Here is a 25,413-nt window from a genome sequence, read left to right on the forward strand (position 1 = left end):
TAGACTAGACTTGGGTTCCACGATTTTCTGGCTTTGTAAATCTGTCACCTCTCAGTTTTTGTCTCTTCCACTCTAAACTGAGGCTGGTAATACCCTGTTTATTTCACAAGACTGTTAGTGAAAGGTGTAGAAACAAATACTCGATATATACAAAACACTTTCTAAAACCTAATGTACTGAACAAGGCGGGTTTTCTCATTGAATGGATACATTTTGAAAGGGGCGGAAGGGCTGGATTCTACTTCTTGCCCTCTCACCACTAACAAGCTGCGCTAATACATATTAACCCTTCCGGCACATTCACCTGCTAGATAATTATAATTATAGTAGCAACAGCCACCATTGATTGTGGGTTTAGCATATGCTATGCATTGCACTACGTTCTGAATTTGCACACCAGGCGACCTCTAGTTTACTGGTCACAATTTTAAAGCAGACATTAACCACTTAACAGATGAAAAAAAATAAGACTGAGAGCTTTAGAAACCTGCCTTCATCTAATCGTAAGCGAATTGTTACCAACCAATAGTTTTGTCTCTAATACTCTAATCACCAGCTTTTCCAAAACTATTTCCAGAAGGGTCTTAGGAATGTTCATCAGCGAAGTGTACTACATCCTGGCAAATTGCTGAGCTCCATGCGTCCTCGGACCCGCCCCTCCGGGTTCCTGCCCAGCTCCCACCTGGCCCCGCCCACCAACGAGAGGCTCCGCCCACCAACGAGAGGCCCCGCCCACCAACGAGAGGCGTCGTCCTCAGGGCTCCTCCACCACTTTAACGTGTGGAAAACCAGCGTACACCCAGCCTGCACCGCACTTACCGGGACATAGCGCATGCGCTCTGAGAATGCCCGGATTTCCTGTCCGCGCTTTGTCACTGACAGAATACTACCGACCAATGAGGTGGGCTCGGGGGCGGGCCACAGTACGCTAGGCTCCTCCCCCGCCGGGTGCGTACAGAGCCACCCGGGAAGCCCGCGGGAAACCTGGACGGCCCCGTGGAGTTTCATGGCTGCCTCCGGAGCGTTTAGCAGCTTCCGTCTCCCGCCGTTGCCCACGATTCGAGAAATCATTAAGTTGTTCAGACTGCAAGCGGCGAAGCAGCTTTCCCAGAATTTTCTCCTGGACTTGAGACTGACAGGTGGATGGCTCGTCCTTGCCCCGGGCTGTCTCCCCTTGGCCCGGTCCCGGGGACGTGGGTCGCGGGTGTCGCCCGTCCCCTGTGGGCGGGTGTCCGGGGTCAGACTCGTGTCCAGTAGGCCCTTGGTCAGGTCCTTCCGCCCGCCGCAGAGTCCTGAAAGAGCTGCGCGCCCTGCAGCCGCGTGGGACGAGCTGCGTGCCGGGGAACCCGGCGCTCGCGTTTGCAGGGCCCGTGGGGCGGACCGGGCGGACGCCGAGCTGGCCCTCTGGAGGACGCGCGCGCGTTGGGCGAGGCGGTTGTGGACCGTCGAAATTCGGTGTGTTAACACGAAGTGGGGCTGCACGTGCTGGCCCGGCTTACTTTCCTCGCAGTTTAAAGTTATCCGAATTAGATCAGTGCAGGGATTTTTATCAATAAGTCGTCGAAAAGGGGTGTCACTTCTCTGATCCGTTATTGAAACAGTTACTTGTTGCGTCTCCGAAGTCCTCGAGGGCGCACATACTGTTTGCTAAATGCGCCTCCAGCTCGCTGTGTTGCCGGTGTTGGAGCTGCAAAGTCGGAGCGAACAAGGCAAAGGTGGCCCTCAAGGGACTTCCAGTTTAGTAAGTTTGTGTTTCCACACCTTCTCACGGTACAAGTCACCAGTTGGAAGCGCACAGACTAATGAGTTTTACAAACGTGTATACATTCGTTTAACCACAGCCATCATTTCTCAGTGATGTTCCCTTCTAAAGGACGAAGCAGCAGGAGTAGTATTTCAAAGGTGCCCACCGATTTCACAGTTGGAGCACTTAGCGATTTTGAGGTTTTGATAGGTCATTCCATTTAGTCCCTCCTCGGAAGCTGAAAACATCAATGCATCACACCCCAAAAGTTCATTTTCAGTTCAGTGAAGCACCGTCCATAAAGCACAACTAAGTTATTTTATTCATTTCTTGGACTTTGAGCCTTCATTCGGCCAGTAGCAATATGACTTAGGGTAAAATAGCTTAACTCTGCTTCAGTTTTTTAATGTTAATTGAAGGAAGGTCTTGCATCGAGAGTTTAAAAGGTTTCCCACCTCAAAAATTCTTTGGTCCTGGTAGTAACCAGAATCAGTCTTTTCCGCCAGTCATTTGCCACATTCTAGGTACAAAGCACCATTCTCAGATCTTAATATTTTTAAAAAATTCCTTCATAGATGTTTTCTCTTTGAGCCTTTATTCACTCTCAGGAGTAAATTCCAGAATCTTTACTATTCTTTATTCGATGGGAATCAGACTGAAGGGAAATTAAGGTACTTGTCTAAGGCGAGAAGGTCTATTAGCAGAGCAAGATTAGAACCCAAGCTTAGTGAATTGATGGTACCTCTTTGGTGGCACTTGTATTTGTACCTGGGCAGTTTGAGGGCAGAGCCACTGACCTGCCTGCTCTCCTAGCTCTCTGCTTTTAAACATAGGCAAATTAAGTAATGCTTGTGCTTAATGTATCATCTCTGCTCCCACTGAGAGGCATTGGTCTGCGTCCAAGGAAGGGTTGGCTTCAGAATTGACCCCTGAGCCGAAGCCGCTTTTCTTCCATTTGCTTTCTAGATGACCTTGCCCAAGTAAAACACCAGGAAAATGGCCAGTTTGCAGGTGTTAAATCTTGATGGTTAGCATGTTGTAAGGATATGTTGTGAGGGAAGCATGAAAGCACCTGTGACGAACAGATGGCCAGTGGGTGCTGATCCCTCACTGTGCCATTAATAGACAAAACTATTTCTGAGTGGTTGACAGGTTATTTCTCCTTTAAACCTACTTAGTAGGTTCTCAGTAATAGAAGCAGAAATGACTGCACAGTGTCAGTGAATACAGCCAAGAACTGCTGGATGTTTTCGGTGACTTAATTTTCACTATGCCAGGAGGCCAGCTGCTTGGATTTTAATATCTCAAACACTGCCCATTGTATGTTTTTTCAGAAGTGATATTTGGTTGTGTTGGATCCTCAATAATCGGCTTTTTCATGACTTTTTAAAGTTTGCTACTTTTAAAGAAGTTAATTAAAAAATTGTTTTCATATCAACTTGCATATTTGCCAAGCTTAAAAACCTCCACTACTAAGTTTTAACTTTTAACTGAAAATGACCAAGAATCCAAATTTCTGTGAGTCTTAGGATCTAGGAACTTGTTGCCATTGCCATATTGACCAGCAGAAAAAATGGAGACTGCCAGCACTTTTTACTTGTGGATTTTTAAATTGCAATAGTGAAAACTCTGAATATGAAATTAGTCTTGCTCATTCAAATATTCAAGGTTCAACAACTGTTGATAAGTGGTGCTTGCTTATCTAGCCTGTCCTTCTTAGGGATTAATTGGTTTGGAGGAGGAACAGAAAATACAGTATTAGCTAAATTTAAGTTAAAAAAATTTGTCATGGTAATCCTGTTTTTGTTCAGGGACTGGTACTTTTCTCTCCCCCCCCTCTCTCTTTTCCTTCTTTTTCAAGTAAGAGGAGGGGAGATAGTCTCCTGCGTGGGCCCCAACCAGGATCCACCTGGCAACCCTCTTCTGGGGCTGATGCTCTGCCCATCTGGGGCCATGCTTGCAACCGAGCTATTTTTAGCACCGGAGATGGAGGCTCCATGAAGCCATCCTCAGAGCCCAGGACCTGTGCACTTGAACTGGTCTGGGCTGGTCCTTTTCAACAGTGAGGTGGTAGAAGGATGAATGCTACTATGTATCAGTTTAGGTTGAGAGTTAAATAATTGGATTAATGTATGTAAAGGATCAGTTGATTGAGTAATGGCTGATAAGTATTTGTATTGCTTATTGTTTTTTTAATTCCATATATCAAAATTTGCCAAGATAATCAAGATAACTGAAACTTGATTTTCTCCAGATAAAATTGTAAGGAAGGCTGGCAAGCTGACAGATGCTTATGTGTATGAAGTGGGCCCCGGACCAGGGGGAATCACAAGGTCCATCCTCAATGCCGGTGTTGCTGAACTCCTGGTGGTCGAAAAGGACAGTCGCTTTATTCCTGGATTACAGGTGAGATACCTAGTGTCTCTTTAAAAACTCGGTGTAAGTCTGTAGACCATGACTCTTAAATCCCATAGCATCCAAGGATTGTATAGGTTGTGGGTTGTGGATCCCCGGACCCCTTTTCGGAGATTTTGATTTGTAGTCGGGAGGGGTCTAGAAAGCTTCATTTCTAACAAGCATCACCACAGTCTGTTGACCAGAATTGAATAAGCCTGCTTTAGGCATTAATGCTAAACAAACTAACTTTTATGTCACCTTAAAAAAAAAAATCTAGTATTTATGCATGTCATGGCCCATTCCTATAAAAATAAGTGAAAATGAATAATGGTAATGATGACTCAGCATGACTTCTGAGAACTTCATTTAGATTCAGAAAATCATTCCTGAAGACAGACATTAGCTTAATTGAGAGACTGTTGTTAAGCTCAGGCATTTGGATGAGAGAATTATTTAGGTGAAGGATTGAAATGGCACCACTGTATGGATAGCTTCATGATGAGGTGTGAGTGAAGTGACACCTGCATCTTTAAAACAGTCGGCACTGTTACTGTGTGAGAACTACTCCGAGGCACCGGCACCTCTCAGCTAGAAGAGAGGCGTTCAGTGAGAGAGCTGAGAGGTCGGCAGGGGAGAAGGTACACTTGCATTGATCTTCTCCAGGGAAGAATTAAAACAGATGCCTAGTGAGGGAGGCAGATGGAGATTTAAAATAAGAAAGGACATGCATTTCTGAACCGTTGGCAGACAGTGGGACAGGGGTCCTGTAGGGAATTCCGCATCAGGAGCGCTTAGTGACCGTGGGGCCTTGGGTTCCTCCCTAACTCTAAAGCTTCACAAGAGCCTTCAGTAGGTTGTTAGGTCAGTCCAACAGAAGAGCCAGGGTGAATAGACACATTTCTGTTCATCTCCATCTTAATTTACACATTCTCCCCTCTGATCTCAGCTAAAGAGCTTTGAAAACAGACTATTTAAGAGACAGCTGCAGCCTGACCAGGCAATGGCTCAGTGGATAGAGTGTCGGCCTGGGACACTGAGGACCCAGGTTCAAAACCCTGAAGTCAATGGCTTGTGTGCATGCTCACCAGCTTTAGCAAGGGGTCGCCAGCTTGAGCGTGGAATCATAGACATGACCCCATGGTTGCTGGTTTGAAGCCCAAGGTCGCTGGCTTGAGCAAGGGGGTCACTGACTGGGCTGGAGCCTCCCCCATCAAAGCACATACGAGAAAGCAATCAGTGAACAACTAAGGTGCCACAACTATGAGTTGATGCTTCTCCTCTCTCTCCCGTCCTACCTGTCTATTCTATCCCTGTCTCTCTCTTTCTCTTTCTCTCACTAAAAAAAAAAAATACTGTGCCCTTCTTATCTCACCACCCTCCCCAAGTCTCTGCACTCCTAACCCGAGTTACTTAGTTTGTCTCATTAGATGTATTGTCATCTGACACTGTCTGTGTTCCTATATGTTTGTTGCCCCTTGCTGCATCTCTGCCATATGTGAGAGCCTGGCACATAGCAGGTGCTCAGTAATGCTTCACCTGGGAAATAAAAAGTTTGACTATGTGTCTATCTGATTAACTAAGTGTGTCATTTAATAATGAAAGTGAATAATTGTGTAGCATTGGTTATCAAAAAGTTTTGTGCTCTTTTTTCTAAATATTAGGTTAATTTCAAAGTAAATTACTCTGCAGGAAATACATATTTTACTTATTTGTTTTTGTAGAAGCAGCAAAATCAATTCTAAGTGCCTTGTATGCAGAAAGAGATTTGCCTTAAAAAGAAATGTTAGGTACTGAAATATCAAATAGACTTCTTTTTCCTGTGGAGAATGTTTCAATATGTAAAACCACTTTCTTTTAGAGGTACTAAATTAATCATAAACTGAGTAAAGGTAGAAGGAGAGTGATCTATTTTAAGGATTCCATTTTAGTGATTTCTAAGCTAATAGAATTACTTTTTAAAGAAAGTATAATAATTTATAAAATGTCTTCTGGCTGAAAGTATGTCATTTGTAGCTTAATTCAATCCTTACAGTATCATGAGGCAGCTGAGAAGAAAGAACATAGTGATCATGTAGGTTTCACTGTCAGCATGTTATCAAGTAAGAAAACATCTCTAATATGTGAAAGCTATAAAGCTTTATGTTAAGGAATTCGGACTTGAGTGTCAAACTGTCTGTTTGACTTCAGGCTTTACCAGTTACTAGTTGCATGACCTTGGGTGGGTAACCATCTTTCTGTTCCCCACTTTACTCATAGGATTGTTATGAGAATTAAATTAATACCTCATACTTAGCACTTAATACAATACTTTAAAATCAATTTACAGAGAGGGGAAGGGGGGAGGGGAGAGAGAGACATCATTGGTTGATTCCTATATGTGCCCTAACCAGGTATCAAACCCTCAACCTCAGCATGTAGGGGTGACACACTCTTACCAGCTGAGCTACCCCGCCAGGGCCCACTTAATAAAATTTTGATATTAATTATTAACTGCATGGCTGTTCATCTCTGTTAATTGAGGATTGATCAGGGGACTGCTAATCTGGAAAGAGGTATAGGAGAGAAGCAGTATATTTGTTTGCAGCACTAGAAAACCCTCAGTGCTATGGAAACATTGGGGCTTAGACTTTCTCCTGCATTTTCTTCCAGCTGTTTTATCTGGATGTTGATTCTTTTAAAATGAATAAATAATAAAACTCATAGATGCGGAGAACAGATTGGTCATTGCCAGGGCGTGGGGTAAAAGTGTTTAAAGGTACGAACTTCCAGTTATAAAATAAGTCCTAGGATGTAATGTACAGCATGGTGTCTATAATTAATAATGTGCTGTATTGTATATTTGACAGTGGTTGAGAGAGAGTGAATCTTAAAAGTTATCACCACAAGAAAAAGGTTCGTAGCTGTGGTGATGTTAACTACGTAGACACTGTGGAAATCACTCTCCAATATATACATACAGGCAGACCTTGGAGACGTCGCCAGTTGGGGTCCAGATCACTGCCCTAAAGCCTGTATGTAATAGAGTTGGAATCTTTTTGCTGGCGGAGGGTTTTGCCTTCAATTTGTAAATCAAACAAGCAAAAGCGCAACATTTGAGAAGCACAATAAAACCAGGTATGCAGGTATATCAAATGGTGTACACCTGAAACTAACATAACATGTCAGTTAAATCTCAGTTTAAAAAAATTGAATGCTAAAGTGAATTAAAAGCTATTTTCTTAATATGCAAATTCTTAGGAGAGACTCAATAACAAATTGTAAGCAACATAAGATCCTATGGCTTTCAAAGTAAATGGGAAGGAGAAAAATAAAACTCACCCCCAGATCTCCAAGGGTCAGTTAAGTAGAGGACTTAATTTGGTGGTTAGAGCACCTCCACTTTTGACTGCTTCAGGTGAACCAGATTATACACTGCCAGAGTGTGCTGTCCTCTTCTGAGTATTCCATAAGGAAAGAAAACTAACAAAAGGCAGGAGTCTCACTTCCATCTTAAACAATGAGAGGAACATGAACCTTGATACAAATCTATAGTCTGGAATAAAATACTACAATAAACCCCTATTAGTTTATTTTTTTAATAACGAATGGATGTTGGATTTGCAGAAAGTTGTTCTAAGTTTATTGAGATAATCCTAAGACTTTTCCTTTTTAATTTGTTAATATGGTGAACCACACTGGTTTTTCTTACAGTAAACCAGCCGTCTGTAGAGTCTGTAGTGACGGTACCTCTCTCCTTGGTATTGGTGGTTTGTGTATCTATTTTTTCTGATCAGACTAGCTACAGATTGGCCAACTTTATTGATCTTCTTTAAGAAAAAAAAAAGCCTTTAGTTTCACTGATTTTTCTTTATTGTTTTCTCTTGATCTTTGTGTCCTTCCTTCTGCTTTTTCAGGATTTAACTTGTTCCTTCCTTAGTTTCTTAAGTGGAAGCTGAGGTCATTGATTTGAAGCCTTTCTTATTTTCTTACAGGTATTCAGTGCTATAAATTTCCCTCTCAGTACAGCTTTAGCAGAATCCCACAAATTTTTATATGTTCTGTTTTTATTTTCATTCCATTCAAAATACTATCTAATTTTCTTTTTCTAATGTTTTTGAGATACTAGATTTAAAGAAAGACATACAAAAAGTTCCAAGTTCTCTCATAACATTCAGCTCTAAGTTCTCTTTTAATTTCTTGTTTGACTTGTGGATTGTTTAGAAGTATGTAATTTAGTTTGCAGACTTTGGGGTTTTTTAGACCTGTTACTAATTTTTTAATTATTGTGATTAAATACATGACTTGAATTATTTTAAATTAATTCAGACTTGTTTAGCATCATATAATATGATCTATCTTGGTATATATTCCTTATACAGTTGAAAAAGATATGCAGTCTGCTGTTGTTGGATGGAGCATGAGTTTAAATTAGGTAAAGTTGGTGTTCTTCAAGTCTCTGTAGTGATTTTCTGTCTACTTGGTCCATCATTTATTGAGAGTAGGGTATTGAAATCTCAAAATCTAGGTGTAGATCTCTCTCTCCTGCAGTTTTGTCAGTCTTTTCATCCATCTTGAAGCACCATTATTAGGCACATAAACATTTAGGATGGCTATGTTTTTGTGAAATGATTTTCAAGATCCCTGGTGATTTTCTTTCCTCCCTAATCTACTTTATCTGACATTAGTACTGCCAGTCCAGCTTTCCTGTGGTTAATGTTAGCATGGTATATCTTTTCCATTCTTACTTATTTGTGTTTTTCTATGGGTTTTCTGTAGGTGGCATACATGGGTCTTGCCTCTTTCCCACCAGTCGGACCATCTCTGCCTTATGTATTAGTTTTCTATTGCAGCTGGAACAAATGACCACAAATTCATAGCTCAAAATGACAGATTTATTCTCTGACAGTTCTGGGGATTAGAGGTCTGAAGTCAAGGTCAGCAGGGTTGCATTCCCTCTGGAGCCGTCAGGAGAGAATTTGTTTCTCGGCCTTTCTCAGCTTCTGGAGGCCACCTGCATTCATTAGCTTATGGACCTCTTGCTTCCACATCTGCTACTATTGATGGATCCACCTGCCTCTCTCTTACAAGGACTCTTGTGATTATGTCCAGGTCCCACCTGGACAATCTAGGAGAACCTCCCCATCTCTTCATCGTGACTCACGTCAGCACAGGCCCTTCTGCCATGTCAGGTGACACAGACACAGGTTCCAGGGTTTGGGATGTGGGCATCTTTGGGGCCAGTCCTCAGCCGACTGCAGCTTGTTATCTGTAACTCTTTGTTTTGTTATTTTAGTGGTTTATTGAAGGAGTGCGTTATATGTCTTCGCATATCTATCTACAGTATTAAACCACTTCAGTTTTTGCGTGTCAGCCCACAGCAGTCTGCTAGCTCACGCCGCCAGGCCTTGGTGCTCGTGGTCCTGCTTCCCCCTGTGTTTGAAGTTCACAATACAATGTGATATTATATTTAAAAGTCAATTCTGTGTTAGAGAGATTTAAATAAACAAAGAGCCTTAAGTATTTACCGTATGTTTACTATTTTGAGTGTTCTTCACCCATATTTCCATCTATATAGTATGACTTTCTTATTATCTGAAAGATTGGCGTTTCGTGTAGCATGAATATGTTGGTGATGAATCTCAGCATTTACATCAGGAGAAGTGTTTTACTTTGCCTTCATTTTTTGAAAACACACAACAGTTTTCTCTCAGTTCTCTTAAGATGTTGCTCTGCTGTCGTCTTGTGTTGCTTCTGACAAGAAATCTGTCATCTTTATCTTTGCTCCTCTGTCTTTTTTTTCTCTGGCTGCCTTTAAAATTTTCTCTTTCTCGCTTGTTTTGAGCAATTTCATCTTGAGGCACCTTGGTGTCACTCTCTTGGTGTTTCTTGTCCGTGGGGTTCATTGAGCTTCTCGCATCTGCTGTTTTTCCTGCTCACCCTGTCTTCCAGTGTCTGCATATTGTCACTTCAACTGATTTGTCCATTTTTTATTTAAGGCAAAGAGTATACCTCGTCCCTTATAGTTCGTCTTGGCCAGAATAAGTTCTAGGGTTCTTCTTCACCATTAAATGATGTGCTTGTTGTGTGGAATTTTGGAGGTAGTAAGGCATTATTGTTAGAATTGTCTCTGGGGTTTTTAATAAACAGTGGTTATTTCCGCCGGATAGGCAAAGTGGAAAGTTCACAGGATTTATACAGGGGAATCAAATAGGCTAGTGTTCAAATCTCAGGTATGCCACTAGCCTTGTGAACTTGAGTTTATCGTTGAACCTTTTTTTTTTTAACTTCAGCTTTCTCATGGGAATAATAGTTATCTTTTGTGATTAATGCATGGTTCTTAAAGTGTGCGCTAGGGGGCACTTGCCCTAGAAGGTTTCCAGGTGTGCCCTATGGTATTCCAGAGAAATAAGTGCCTGTTGGGGACCATAAAACCAACAGGGTTTTTGGAATTTAGATTTTTGGGGACTGAGGTGTGGGGAATTGGCTGTAAGCTGACAGTCTGCCCAACCCCCACCTCACTTGCCTGATTAGGTTGCAAAAGGCTGTTAAGCTGTGGTGCTGGATTGTTTACACTACCCCCCATGTTCCCCAGAAAGACTGGAGGCAAGTTTCTTCTATCCTTTGTTTGGTGTAAAGTTAAGATGATATGTATGGTGGGGTTTTGGATTGATTAAACATAGGAATTGTCTCTTGAAGCCTCTTGGATTTCTATAAAAGAAGAATATGTGGCAATATCTAAAAAAGCTTTAACATTTTACTACAATTTTCAACATCCTGTTTACATGAATTAGGATTTTCTACCCTCAACACAATTAAGACTAAAAATAGAGGAATTCTTCAATGTTTTGATGAGGAAATGAAAGTTTACCTTTTAAGTATGCCCAAACATTGAAAAAATCGCTAGGACACATCAGGCTCATGTTTCTCATAAACACAAGAATGAAAAAACTTAACACATTCACACCAGGACCTGCTGAATTTACTAAATCTTACTAAGAATGTATCTATATATATAAAAAGATAACTTTTTTGTCGTTATTTAATTTTTAACCCTTTTTTATGAATTCTAAAAAGCATAACTCAAAAAATGTAACAAAAATGTTTTTTAATGTCAGAATAAACTTAATTTTGTCATATTTATTTCGTTTAGTTACCATAAAAGCACACTTGGACCTTATTTTTTCTTTAATGTTGGACTTAATTATTATATTTCTCAGAAATTTGTATATAGTGCGCCTACAATCATCTGTAGGATTTTAAATGTGCCCCGACTTCAGAAAGTTTGAGAACCACTGGGTTAATGCAAGGATAGTCAGAAATTTCTGTAAAAAGCCTGGCAAGTGAGGAGCCTGGTATATTGCCAGTAGTGAGCCGATGGTTGCTATTATAATTATTCCCCTTCCCGACATCTTATAAAGGGACATAGATAGTAAATTTTGTCATCCTGGCAAAAGGAGCTGTTTTTAACCAGAGAATAAACATTTGAAATTCTTTTATTTCCAGCAAACTTTTAAAAAGGAAGATTGCTTGATTGTTCGTTGTGACATGATTATATATTTTACACATGGAACTTACTTGATATAGCTGTAACCATGGTTAATTATAACATAGAACTCAACTAGTAAGCAAAACAACATAGGTCAGTGCTAGAAACAGACCCACTGACAACAGCAAGGGGTAAGTTATTACTATGGCAGAAAAGCTATAAAAAGCGAATATAAAAACTGGAAAAGTGCAGTAGTAAGGCTCATAACCATTGAGGCCATTACTCCACAGGCAAAAATGAAAAAGTTAACAAGAAAAGGGTGAAATTGGGTTCATTTCACTTGTCTTTTTAAGAAATGTTAATACTTAAAGGAGTAAACATTGGTTGAACAGAGAATTTACTAAGTCAGTAGTTCCTTCATGAGGCTGAGTAAATGAATTACTGCTATGCGTGTTCTGGTCCCACTGAAAAAGCAGAGCAAGCTGCCTTTTGGAAATCATGCTGTAATCTTTCCCCTGAGGAGCCAGTCTATTTTAACATCTTGAATTCCATTTGAAAAATAGCATTAGTCTTTCCTTGTATTCTATATAAGATAGAAATTTTGTTTTTCACCTATCGGATTGCCTAGAGCAGGTTAAGTTCTTATACACAGTAGTTTGCCTAACACTTGCCCAGCCCTACTCAACAGCGTGTGGGTCCCTGCTGTTGTCAGGAGGAAGGAAATACCGCTAAGCCACGTGACCAGCGCTTAGCCCACTTTGCGGGTCTGGTTACCTTAAGCCCCGCACCATGAGAAGGTGGCAAAAACATACAAGATGGCTATTTGATATAGCTTTTTGTTCTCAGGGAATTTATAATTGTACGTAAGTTCCAAGAATTGCGTAAATTCCTTTGTCATCCAGTTAGATAACAGCAAACTCCCTGAGTGGACCGTAGTTCCTTGCTCCCTGCAGTAAAGGGACTAAAACCTTGACGTACTTGTTAGAAGAGATATTTTTAGATGGCCACATGGAGGGAACAGTCTCCATTATGTACTTTACAAAACCTATCAGAAAACACCCTATTCTCTTGTGGAGACTTGGTATCATTCTTCCAGTAGAGAGTGGGAGTTCTATAATTCCATACGTCGATCGCGACAGCTCCTGTCTCGGGCTGTCAGCTCTTACAGTTACACACATGGCTCCTTCTCTTGGTTTGGCTTGCCTTTCTCCTCGTACAGCCTTGTTTAATGAATGCCTTTTAGCCTTTTACTCTAAGCTTACTTACATCTCATTTTGGAAGAATATAGGATTGAAAACTAAAATAAAAATGATAGAACAATTTAAGAGTGTCTGTGAAAGTACTCACTGGGCTGTAATCGGTGCCTGCACTCTCAGTCCGCTGCGCCCCTGAGCACATTAGGAGGTAATAACATCTCGGATTTTGAAGTGTAATGCACCAGGGTTATTCCTGAAGGGCTGTCACAGTGATCTTTCCCACTACTTCATCATCCCCAAGTATTACGATAATGAAAAGATCTTTCTCTGTAAGTGGTTAGTTAGAAAGTCTGTGTCATTGCTGAATATCATTAGGTGTTTAAATGGCTATTGTCTGTAATCGTACTATCATTTCAGTTTGGGAAGCACTTTTCCCCCTCATTGTTGCTCCAGACCCTTCACATAATGCTGTGAACACCAGCGTTCATTCCTTCTGCAGTGGGGGGGGGGGGGGGGGGTGGAGACAGAGGAAGATCAGGCTACAGAGGAGTCACAGAGGGCCTAGACCTTATAAAGAATTGGAGGGTTTGGTTGTTACTGACTGAAGGGCAATCCAAAAAATATAATAGAAATGTAACTTTAAACCTAGGAAAGGAAGGTAAATGTACATTTTATAAGTTTTATGGTATGCAGCTGTGTGTCAATGTGAAAAAATTAACATTTCAAACGTGGTTGAGTTATCAAAGCATGTAAATTATTGCCAAGGAGCCGAGTTTACATTGTTTTGTTTTAGTCTTAATTACTAATTACTTAATTACTGTCTATATATTGACATCGTGAAACATAGGCTTTTTGTTCTGCCTCTTTGTTTTTGGTATGCTAATTTGTTTTTGTTTTAATTGTGTGAAGCATAATTATAGAAAAAATTCTGATGTTCTTCACTGATGGTTAAATGCTATCATTAAATACCAGTTTTTATATAGTAAGAGCCTGTGCCATAGAGAGCTATCTCCTTTTTTAATTTATAGTATATTGAGGTTATTATGTTGTTTAAGATTTATTGTCTGGAACTCCCCAAATTAAGTTTTAACAAATGATGGTAATTTAAAATAATCCATAAGTACTTTAATATCAGAGGTATGCAGTTTTGGTGGTTTTTGTTGTTTTTTGTTGCTGTTGTTTTGCTGAACTTAAATTAGAAGATTTCCAAACTTACCAATATATGTAGTTCAGCTCTGTATCTCTGAAACATTACTTGTATAACTCTGCCTGAATTATCAGTGCAATGAGTCTTTGCAAGTTAATTGACCTTAGACATTTGTGGAGCTCAGAATCTTGCGGGCTAGGCGAGTTTCCAGCTTGACAGAAACTGAATGCCGTCTGGTATCCACTGTGTACTGCTGTACCTGCAGAAGGCACTCCAGGAGGTGACAAACAGCTGCTGCTCTCAAGCTGCGCGCAGTGTTACGGGGGGGGGGGGGGGGGGGGGGATAACGAACGTGCAGATAGTAGCCGTGATGCAGGGTATTGTAAGTGCTGCAGAGACGCAGGTGCAAGGCACAGTGTTGACCCAACAGCGGGAGCGGTCTGCCTTGGTCCGTGTCTTCTCATGGGCGTCTGTGATGCTCTCATCCTTCCCGTCAGGTGCCTGAGCAAGCAAGGAGAGAGGAAAGAAAATTAGCTTGAATTGAGCTAGAGAAGCCAGAGCAGGCGTGCTCAGGGCCACAGTCCCTGCATTGCAGCTGAGGTTCTCAGAGCCCCCTGAGCTGAGACTTCACGTGGTGCCTTTGTAATCTATCAATACTTTAGCCGTGTTCGTTCTCATTGATTATACTCACTCCTGCATTTTGAACTTGATCAGCTCCGGGACCGCATCTGGTTTGATTAGCCAAGGACTTCAAGAATCAAGTTTTGGCCCTGGCCGGTTGGCTCAGCGGTAGAGCGTCGGCCTAGCGTGCGGAGGACCCGGGTTCGATTCCCGGCCAGGGCACATAGGAGAAGCGCCCATTTGCTTCTCCACCCCTCCACCGCGGCTTTCCTCTCTGTCTCTCTCTTCCCCTCCCGCAGCCAAGGCTCCATTGGAGCAAAGATGGCCCGGGCGCTGGGCATGGCTCTGTGGCCTCTGCCTCAGGCGCTAGAGTGGCTCTGGTCGCAATATGGCGATGCCCAGGATGGGCAGAGCATCGCCCCCTGGGGGGCAGAGCACCGCCCCTGGTGGGTGTGCCGGGTGGATCCCGGTCGGGCGCATGCGGGAGTCTGTCTGACTGTCTCTCCCTGTTTCCAGCTTCAGAAAAATGAAAAAAAAAAAAAAAAAGAATCAAGTTTTGTGCTGGATACAAGGCACTAAACACGATACAGATTTATAGATGGCTTGGGCATAAGGCTCTTCTTAGCCAGGTGCCAACACTAGTCCTGTGAAAGCATTTCTTAAGGTGCGGTGCTAGGGTGGATGAAAGGAAGGAAAAGTGATAAACAAGGAAAGGGTACTTTACCCCTCTTCTTATTGTTCTTTTTGTTTTTACTCAAAGATTGAAGGTGGAGGATTGTTTGTTTGTTTGTTTGTGTGAGAGAGAGAGGGACAGATAGGGATAGACAGACAGGAATGGAGAGAGATTAGAAACATAATTTCTTCATTGCTGTACCTTAATTGTTCATTGATTGCTTTCTCATGTGCCCTGACCAGGGATTCCAGCAGAGCCAGTGATCCCTTGTTCAAGCCAGTGACCTTGGGTTCAAGCCAGCGACCTTGAGCTACAAGCCAGTGACCATGGGGTCATGTCTATGATCCCATGCGCAAGCTGGTGATCCCACATTCAAGCTGGTGAGCCCGTGCTCAAGCCGGTGACCTCGGGGTTTCAAACCTGGGTCCTCTGGCACAAGCCGGTGACCCCACACTCAAACTGGTGAGCCCACACTCAAACTGGTGAGCCCGTGCTCAAGCCGGTGACCTCAGGGTTTCGAACCTGGGTCCTCTGGGTCCCAATCCGACACTCTATCCACTGCACCAGCGCCTGGTCAGGTAAAGAGGAACTGTTTTTATCCTGTCATTTATTACTGTCCCCAGGCATTCATACAGTAAAAGGGAAACACCACAATAGTCTACAATAGTCTATTGCAGTGGGTACCCCGTACTTGTTCATTAATGGTCACTCAGCCTCTGGCTTTTCACACTGATGTAATAATGCACAGTTTTGAAGTAAAAAAAAATTAGTTTGTGTTTGCCAGCATATGAGCTCATTTTCTTGCCCTTTCTGTAAACTAGATGCTTTCAGATGCAGCCCCTGGAAAACTGAGAATTGTCCATGGAGATGTGTTGACGTTCAAGATAGAAAAGGCTTTTCCGGAAAGTCTTAAAAGACGGTGGGAGGACGGTAAGTGACTTTGGGGTGGCTTTCTTATTTATTTATTTATTTATCTTTGTAACTGTTCATATTAGAACTATTCATATTCTGATACATTCCAAATGTTATTATATATTTATATTAAAAATTACTCAGACCCTGGCCAGTTAGCTCAGTTGGTTAGAACATTGTCCTGAAAAACCAAGGTTGTGGGTTTTAGCCCCAGTCTGGGCACATATGAGAAGCAGCCAATGAATGCACAACTCATAGAACAAAATTCTCCCTCTTTTCCTCCCCTCCCTCCCTCCTTCCCACTCTCTCTCTCTCTCACCTTCTCTCCCTCTGACTCCAAAAAAAATCAATGAAAAAAATTATCTGAACAGAATTAATAGGTAATATGCATTGTAATTTTATTCTGCTTTTCTACTTCCAAAATATAAAATCTAATTACTTTTTCTTAATTCTAATTTATTTGTCTCATTTTTCAGATGTTTTGAGTTTCATTCAAATTAACTTGTCATTTATATATTACATAAGGATGGATGGTGTATGCTATAAGGTGTTACTTATCTTAAATGGTGAAGAAAAAAGTAGTGTTTTAGTCAACCAGACCCCACCCAAGCCTTTCTTTTACCTTGGTTTCCGTCGTCTTTCCCACGCAGTGGCCAGCCGAGGCGTCTTCGTCCTCGGCAGTGTGGACTGAGAACCTGTGTGCTGCGGCACTTTGGAATACATAGATAAATAGACTGGGGGTATTTTTGCCTATAAAACCCCTCAGACCAAGTGGAGGGGCGATTCTGGTGTGCCCTAGTCCAGCTGGCACCGTGTGTCTGGCCTCCACGGCCAGGCCCGTTCAGAGTGGGTGGCGCTGCCCCTCTATGCCTGGCAGCAGGCCATTCTCCAGAGGGCAGCCTGCCTTCTCGTTTCTGCCCGCCCAGCACGGGGCCTCCTCGCTGTGTAACCTCATCTGACTGCGTTCTCCCCGGTTCCTTTGACGCTAGCTGCTCCCTCCTGGGTGGTTTCTCTGAGACCAGGCCCTGCTTTCCTTCTGCGCTGTTGTGAGCAGTCTCTCACTGCTCTCTGCTGAGGCTATTTTCCCACCCACCTCTTTCTCCCACGTGGTTCGGAGATTTCTTGGGCATCTCCTCTCCTGCTGCAGATGTGTGTGGACCACTCCTCTGCTGTGGTTTTGCTTCCCACCTGCATCACGGACACCCGCAACTTCCTGTCCAGACTGTATCCCCCTCCTGGGCATCTGACCCTCCGACAGGTTCACCTGAGCGCCCCATAGGCCCTTTGACCTCTTCATGTCCAAAGCAAATTATCTTTTCCCTCAAAGCAATTCTTTTTTATATCTTTCCTGAGCCAAGAATATGAGGACTTTCAGTGACTGACTGAGCACTAATTAGGTAGAATTTCTTTTCCTTAATCATTCAAAGCTGATTGTGGAAAAAATATTGCTTTTAAAAAATAAATGGAATGGACAGTACTCAGCCATAGTTTTCATATATTTTTATTTGATGCTATTGATATTTAATTTGACGTTACTCTTAACTAAAATTGGATTAGAAATATATTGATGGAATCACTTCCTTCAAGTTGTTTTATTCCTGCCAACCAGATCCTCCAAATGTACATATTATTGGAAATCTGCCTTTTAATGTATCAACTCCACTGATAATCAAGTGGCTTGAAAATGTTTCTCAGAGAGATGGGCCCTTTGCTTATGGCAGAACCCAGATGACGTTGACTTTTCAAAAGGAAGTGGCAGAGGTAAGTTTTAATATTTTCTGGCTATTTTATCACATGAGCAAATTCTTTCAAAACAAAGTAGTACTGCATTTTTATCACAGACTGTGTCTTCTAAAGTTCATACTCCATTACACACACACAGAAAAACCCGGCAACAACACAACCAGAAGTCAAACGTGATGAGGGTGAGGACGGGAGTGGTGTCAGCTCTCCGTGCAGAGCATGGGTGACGTGCCGCCGGCTCAGAAAGCAGGGTGGCAGACAGACACAGGACACACGCAGGGCGGCAGACAGACACGGGACACACGCGGGGCGGCAGACAGGCGCAGGACACACGCGGGGCGGCAGACAGGCGCGGGACACACGCGGGGCGGCAGACAGGCGCGGGACACACGGCATGGCACGGCCAGGGAAAGACGCCACGTAGGCAACGCTGCAATGCGTTAGGACACAGGACTGGCACTGCTGTGCTATCATTGATCGGTTGAACTTAGTGGGGTGACAGTTGAAGAACGTTATAATCAGTTTGGAGCCGAGAAGTGGAAGGAGATTGGTGTCTCATCATTTAGTACATAGACTTTCACCTAATCCCCATCTCCGCCATGCCTGCATGCCCACAACAGTTGTGCTCCACATTCCCTCTCTAGCAGGCACACCTACAGGGTAGGTGACAGAATCTGCAGACTCTAAGTGTTCCTTTAAAAGTTTAGTCATGAGCCCTGGCCGGTTGGCTCAGCGGTAGAGTGTTGGCCCGGCGTGTGAAGTCCTGGGTTTGATTCCCGACCAGGGCACACAGGAGAAGTGCCCATCTGCTTCTCTTCCCTTCCCCTTTCTCTCTGTCTCTCTCTCCCCCTCCCGCAGCCAAGGCTCCATTGGAGCAAAGTTGGCCCAGGTGCTGAGGATGGCTCCATGACATCTGCCTCAGGTGCTAGGATGGCTCTGGTTGCAACAGAGCAACGTCCCAGATGGGCAGAGCATCGCCCCCTGGTGGGCATGCCAGGTGGATCCCTATTGGGCACATGCAGGAGTCTGCTTCCCCACTTCTCCTTCAGAAAAATACAAAAATAAAAAAGAAATACAAAAGAAAAAGAAAGTTTAGTCATGACATATAGAGTATATAATGTATATGTGTGACTTCACAAAAGAAACACCTGAATCCCTACCACCCAACTTACTAATTAAGTTGCCAACATCTTTGACACTTTCTTGGCTGCCTCATTCTGATTGTGTCTCCTATCCCTCGCCTACTGCCAACATAATCAATACCATGAAGTTGGGGTTTATTCTCTGCATCGCTTATCACACGCATTATCACATATAACTAATATACTTTAGTTTTGTCCATTTTTGAACTTTATACAAAGGGATTTGCACAATATGTGTCTTTTTTATCGTGGTTCGCTCATGGTGCTCATAAGCTGTGGTTTATTTGTTGAGCTATCTACTACCCACTCTTTGACTGTCATAATTTATCCATTCTCCTGTTTTGGGACTCTGAATTAGTTTCAGTGTTTTGTTATTACGAACAAAGCTGTCATGAGCGTTCTCATATTTATGTCCGGTGTACACATAGGCACACAGAAACGCTGGATTGGAAGGCCCGCTCACCTCCACCCGCTAGAAAATGCTCACTTGTTCTCAAAGCCATTACCCTGTTTATAGTCCCCCCAGCGTTCATTTTACTCCATCTGCTTGCTCGCCAGGACTTGCTTTTGCCAGATTTGCGCTTTTTTGTTAATCTGAGGAACATGGTGTGTCATTGCGCTTTTGGTTTATCGTTTGCTGATTTCTAATGAAATTGAGCACTGTTTTACATATTTATCGGCCTTCTGGGTAAGCGCGTTTCTGTGAAGTGCGTGCCTGTCACCCAGTTTTGTGTTGGGTTGCTTGTCCTTTCCTCCTTCGTTCGGAGTATAGACACATTCTTCCTCGCCCTTTATTAAATGCATTGCAGATCTTCTCCCACTATGGCGTGTCATTGTTTTCTTTTTACAGTGTCTTTTGAACAGCTGGCGTTCATAATTTTAAATTTATGGTTGGTGTTTTTTCTGTCTTGTTGAAGAAATCCTTTTATAGCCTGAGATCATGAAGAATTTTTTTTATGTTACCTTCCAGATGCTTTATTGTTTTACCTTTCAAATTTCTATGTAATCCACTTGGGGTGATTTCTGTGGATGGTTGAAATAGAAGCCAATTTTAGTACTGTTATCATATGATCCCAATTAACCTGGCACTATTTATTGAAAGTCTGCCCTTCACTGACCTTTCTCGACACCTAGACATAATGACAAAAGCCTATGGAAGCATTAGTCTTAGTAGAGACACCAAGAAGAAACAAGGTGTAAAATCTGAGAAACAGAAGGCCCCATACAGACATGAGGGGTCTTCAGGAAGGACAGAGGAGGGGTCTTCAGGAAGAACATCCAGCTCACATCCGAGCAGATCAAAGATTTGATAAAATACCTCATGTTTGCATATGCTGAACACTGGTGAAAGTTTAGGATTGAGTTAGTGATAAATAAACAGATCACTAAATACAGGAAGAATTGGAACTAATAAAATATATCAGTATTGGAAAGAGGAATAAAAAAATATTTGGAGATATGTCATTGTTTATAACATCTTGAAATATATTTAAGTTCCAGGGATCACCTTGAGAAATGGACCTATAAGAAGGGGTAAGAAATTTTGCACAGGAAGAGAAGACTTGCCAATCAGATATTTAAATGTCATCTCATTAGCTCTGATAATCAGAGCCTATGACAACAGCATGAGACAGGTGACGGCTAGATCAGAAGGCCCCACATCAGACAACCTAGTGTAAGGTAATCAAAGAAAAAATTATTTAGCAAATGCTTGCATTTTTGGTTAATGCTTACAAAAAAATTTAGTGATTCGCAATATGTAAAAATTAATTTCAATTACTGTGTCTTTCAATTCACCCAGTACTTCAGTGTCCAGTCTGTTAATTCTGCTCAGTTTACTTTTCATTTCAGGCATTGTATTTTTATCTCTAGTAGTTCCCCTTGGGCGCTGTTGTATCTTCCCTCTCTCTCATTATGTTCGTGCTTTCCTGTGCATCGTTGTGCGTAGAGAGAACACACCTAGCTTTTTTTTTTAAGATCTTTGTTTACTCATTTTAAAACCTCTGTCACATGTATACTGTTGCACCAGCTGACTTTTACCTCCTCTTTTTTTCTACTGCTTTGTAAGTCTGGTAATTTTTGATGTGAGATCAGATATTGTGAGGTCTTTGGGTTTTTCATTTTAAGGGCTGGATTTTGTTTTCTTGGGTTGAGGGCTGGGCTTTGTCCTGGCACACAGATAATTGTTTGCAGATTGGCCTGAGGCTTCCTTTTAAACTCTGTGGGGACTGGTCCAGCAGCCGTTGATCTGAGGCTAATTAACTCCCATGACAAAGTCACGAGCTCTCTGAGGGGTCCGTCCCCCCAAAGCCTCGTGTATTCTAGGGCTCAACGTCTTAGCTCTCGGGGGTTTGAACTATTCCCAGTTCTTCCTGAGTCCATTTTGTCCTGCTCTTTGACGGTCCTTTCTCCAGCCTCCCAACCTCCCGAGCTTTGAGGAGTTCAGCTCACACACTCCCAGCTCTGAGCCTAAGACTTGAGGAGCGTGTGTCAGGAGTTCTCGCCCACATCCTTCCTCTCTCTCCCCACCCACCCACTTCCCACGCCCGGTGTTCCCAGCAGCTGCCCCACAAGTTCTGGCTGCCCGAACGAACGCCAGTCTCTGTCTGCTCAAGTCTTGGGGCCCTAAAATCCATCACAGAAATGGAGGAGCCTTCTGTGAGCTGGGAGAGAGGACACCACACTCTCCTACCGTCTTTATCAGTTCCTGCTCACCACTCTGTTCTCATCCCGTGGTTTGAATTGAGGCCCTGCTAATAGTTTTCTTTGTTGGTTTTCTCACCCTTTGGGTTTATCCTTGGTTGATTTTCCTCAGCTGGCGTGATCACTATGGTGTTCTGTTCTTGGATAACACAGTAGAGCTACACGATGCATGTACTGTAGTTCCGGGAGAAAGAGCGAAGGAACAGAGGCTCACGAGGTGGAGGAATCTTCTCAGAGACTCGCTGTCAGTCGTGTTTATTAATAATGGTCCTGCTCCAGCCTCACCATATGCAGTTCTTTTTCTTTTTTTAAAAAAGGGGGTGATTTTAGTGAAATTTTGGTATAAATATTGGAAAGAGTTTATATTGAGTCTGTATTTAAGGAATGCTTCAGGAGTAGGGGTAACTGTTCCTCTGAGCGGTTTTACATTTCGCAGGTGGAAGTTGCAGCGGCGTACATGCCATCATTTTCTCCTGCATTCTCCTTTGCTCTTGACACTGTCATTTTTGGCTAATTCTGTATCTTAACCAGAGAAAGCACTTACCAACATTTTTTTTGCTTGACTTCGTGAGTTGAAGAACAAATAAATGGGCAGGGTCCTCTTCTTTCTCTCTGAGACTACGGGTCCAAGTGTATGAACTCAGCTCACACAGAGTAAGGGACACACAGACAGTATAAAGTTACAGCTCATAAAATAGAATCAGACTGTGCAGCAATAAGTGAGACCTTAACAAATCTCATCTAACCCCATTTTACAGATGATGAAACTGAGGCTCAGAGTAATTGAATGTTTTCTGAAAGGTGGTGGAGCTAGTCACGGGAAGCTGGACTTGAACCCAGGCTGAATGTTTTCTGCTGAAGTCATGATGTTCAACTTCTCCGTGTGGTTGGACCTGTGGTCTTTCCTTTCTGGGTCCAGTATCAGCCTCTTCATCTCCTGCCATCCCCAGGGGACCCTGGCTGTTAACGGTCACAGCCCTAGCAGGCAGGGAGTCGCCTCTTCATTAATTATGTACTTCTCTTTGTCTCTGATGTGGGGCTGTTTCACTTCTTAGGTATAAGCTGATTTTTTTCTACGTGTACATCAAATTATTTTAGATGAATAAGGGGAAAAAGTAGCACTGTCCTTGTGAATTCATTGCCCCCCTCTTTTTTTTATTAGACTCCGAATGCTTTTAAATCTCAAAGGTTAGACATTTCCTTTTACTGAAAAATTAACTGGTTTGGTTTCCTGGCCTTTGCTGTTGGAATCACCTATCTTCTAAAGGAGTTTGAATATTTATAGCTTTACCTGTAGTATGTGTATTACAGAAATACCAATTTGTGTTTGAATGGTTGACTGACTATTGAACTCTACACCAGCTTTAATGATGTCCTTTGCAGGGTTTTCTGGTCCGCAACTTGAATTTTCCCTTAATGAGTTGGGGCAGATATGGGAGCTGCATTCTTCTAAATTGAGCCATATGGTTCCCGTGTTTTCATCTCCACACCATGGCTCTATTTGCTACAAAGATGGGGGGGTCAGGTCAATGGTCAGGCTGACCCCTGGGCTGGCAGCAGGGGACACGACACTGTGAGACAGACTTAAATGTCTCATTATAGCAAATTAGCTTACCTGTGGGCCTCACTGCTTTGCTTTTTGGTTAACTGATCTTTAAATCTGTTAAAATCATCTGTGGAAACATACATTTCAGATGTAAAGTGAGAAATTGGAAGAAATCCAGGATGAAATAATAATTTTTAAAATCTGGATCTTTTTATTTTGTTTATTTCCTAATGCTGTGATCATGTTCGTGGTAGGGTTCCGTGTACACAGCTGCTCTGGCCTGTGCCGCTGTGTACACTGCACGGTCAGTGAATTTTTTACCAGTGGAAAAATCAAGCGCTTTTTTTTTTTAAATTAAGAACCAGAAATATTTTTGACCATTTGATCCATAACCTTATTCTTTAACTTAAATCTGTACTTCCATTATGTGCCTCCATATTTTTGGTATTTGAGAACATAACATACTTTTTTTTTTTTTTTTTTAATTTTTCTGAAGTGAGAAGCAGGGAGGCAGACAGGCAGACTCCTGTATGCGCCTGACCGGGATCCACCCAGCATGCCCACCAGGGGGCAATGCTCTGCCCATCTGGGGCATTGCTCCGTTGCAACTAGAGCCACTCTAGCACCTGAGGTGGAGGCCATGGAGCCGTCCTCAGTGCCCAGACCAACTTTGCTTCAGTGGAGCCTTGGCTGCGGGATGGGGAGAGAGAGACAGAGAGGAAGGAGACAGGGAAGGGTGGAGAAGCAGATGGGCACTTCTCCTGTGTGCCCTGGCCAGGAATCGAACCTGGGACTTCCACACACTGGGCCAACGCTCTACCGCTGAGCCAGCCAGCCAGGGCCCTGTATTTCTTGATTTCACATTTCAGTAAGGAAGAGTTTATTTTGTCAGAGGTACTGTGGCAACTCATCACCTTCATAAACTCAACTTCCTAATGATGTCAACTATGCAGACAGATAAGAGCCAGATCCTTTACTATAAAAGGGGTGAGATGAGGGGTAGCTTCTGAGTTACAAAGCAGGTGCTGAAACTCTACAGGTAGCTCAGCCCGTAGGACGTTTTCTCAACTGCTCAAATGAAAACCTGTTTTTAAATTCTTAAGGAAAAACATCTCTTATAAGTCAAATGATGTGGCTTTCATGCCACGGCTGGGTAGAAGCAGGAAAGTAGCGGGCTCCAGAAGTCCGCACAGCTAGTGAGCGGGACAGAGGAGCCCCCACAGGGCAGACACAACTCTAAAGGCGCCGCTCCTGCCCAGGACCGCTCTGGTGACACTGCCCTGTGTCTCAGGAGGGGCTAGCATGTCTGGTGAACTCTCAGGACACAGGGAAACAGGAAACATTTTAGAAAGATAAGTATGCCTGCTTGTTTTGTTTTTGTTTTTTATCCACAACTCAGCTTTGTGTAATCTTAACATATTGCCATTTTTCTTATCTTTTTTAAGAAATAAAGTAATGTTGGAGTGTTTGGAGGCCTCTTCTGTTCCCTTTCTTTCCCTTCCATGCATTGTTCTGTATTAAAATTTCTATCCATCATTCCTGTGAGTGTCTTTTAGTTGCCCTGCAAATACATATTCACACACACCTACACATAATCTCTTGAAGTTTTTATATAAATGAAGTCAGACTGTACATCTTTTCTGCCACTTAATTATTTTTTACTCTATTTTGGGATCTCAATTGGAAACCCCTGTTACTCATTTTAACTATTATTTAGTATTCTATGGTCAAAATTACCAGTGTGATGGCCTGTGATGAACCTTACTTAATGTTTTCCCACGGTTTTTGATATTACATATAAAGTGCAGTGAACAGTCATTCTTGCACACGTCTCCGAGTGCGAATACATGAGCTTCTCTCGGGGACAGAGCCCTGGAGGGGGCGTACCCAGCTTCAGCCTTACCCTGTGCTGTCACGTCATGGTCCGAAGGGCTTGGGCCTGTTTCCCCTCTCACCAGCCCTGCGTGAGTTCCCAGGTACTCGCCAGTGCTAGGTTCTACCAGGTTCTTGTTTATGTCGCTTAAATGTTGTTCATTTTATGGGCATGGAATTGTATCTCACTGTATACTTTTAATTTGCATGTCCCTAATTTGCAGTGTGGCTGAGCATAGTTTATGGGTTTGA

General features: G+C 42.7%; 1 protein-coding gene across 2 annotated transcripts in view; it reads left to right on the forward strand.

Moving 5' to 3' along the window:
- Nucleotides 1–957: 957 nt before the first annotated feature.
- The window catches only part of TFB1M (transcription factor B1, mitochondrial), a 49,945-nt gene continuing 25,489 nt past the window's right edge, over nt 958–25,413 (forward strand). For both annotated transcript variants that reach the window (XM_066372960.1, XM_066372961.1), the window contains exons 1-4: nt 958–1,139; nt 3,999–4,150; nt 16,065–16,173; nt 17,765–17,916. In XM_066372960.1, coding sequence (XP_066229057.1) covers nt 1,007–1,139; nt 3,999–4,150; nt 16,065–16,173; nt 17,765–17,916 — 546 coding nt within the window. In that variant the 5' untranslated portion in view covers nt 958–1,006. The remainder of the gene's footprint in view (nt 1,140–3,998; nt 4,151–16,064; nt 16,174–17,764; nt 17,917–25,413) is intronic.

The sequence above is a fragment of the Saccopteryx leptura genome, chromosome 3 (assembly GCF_036850995.1).
Source record: "Saccopteryx leptura isolate mSacLep1 chromosome 3, mSacLep1_pri_phased_curated, whole genome shotgun sequence".
Lineage (NCBI taxonomy): Eukaryota > Metazoa > Chordata > Mammalia > Chiroptera > Emballonuridae > Saccopteryx > Saccopteryx leptura.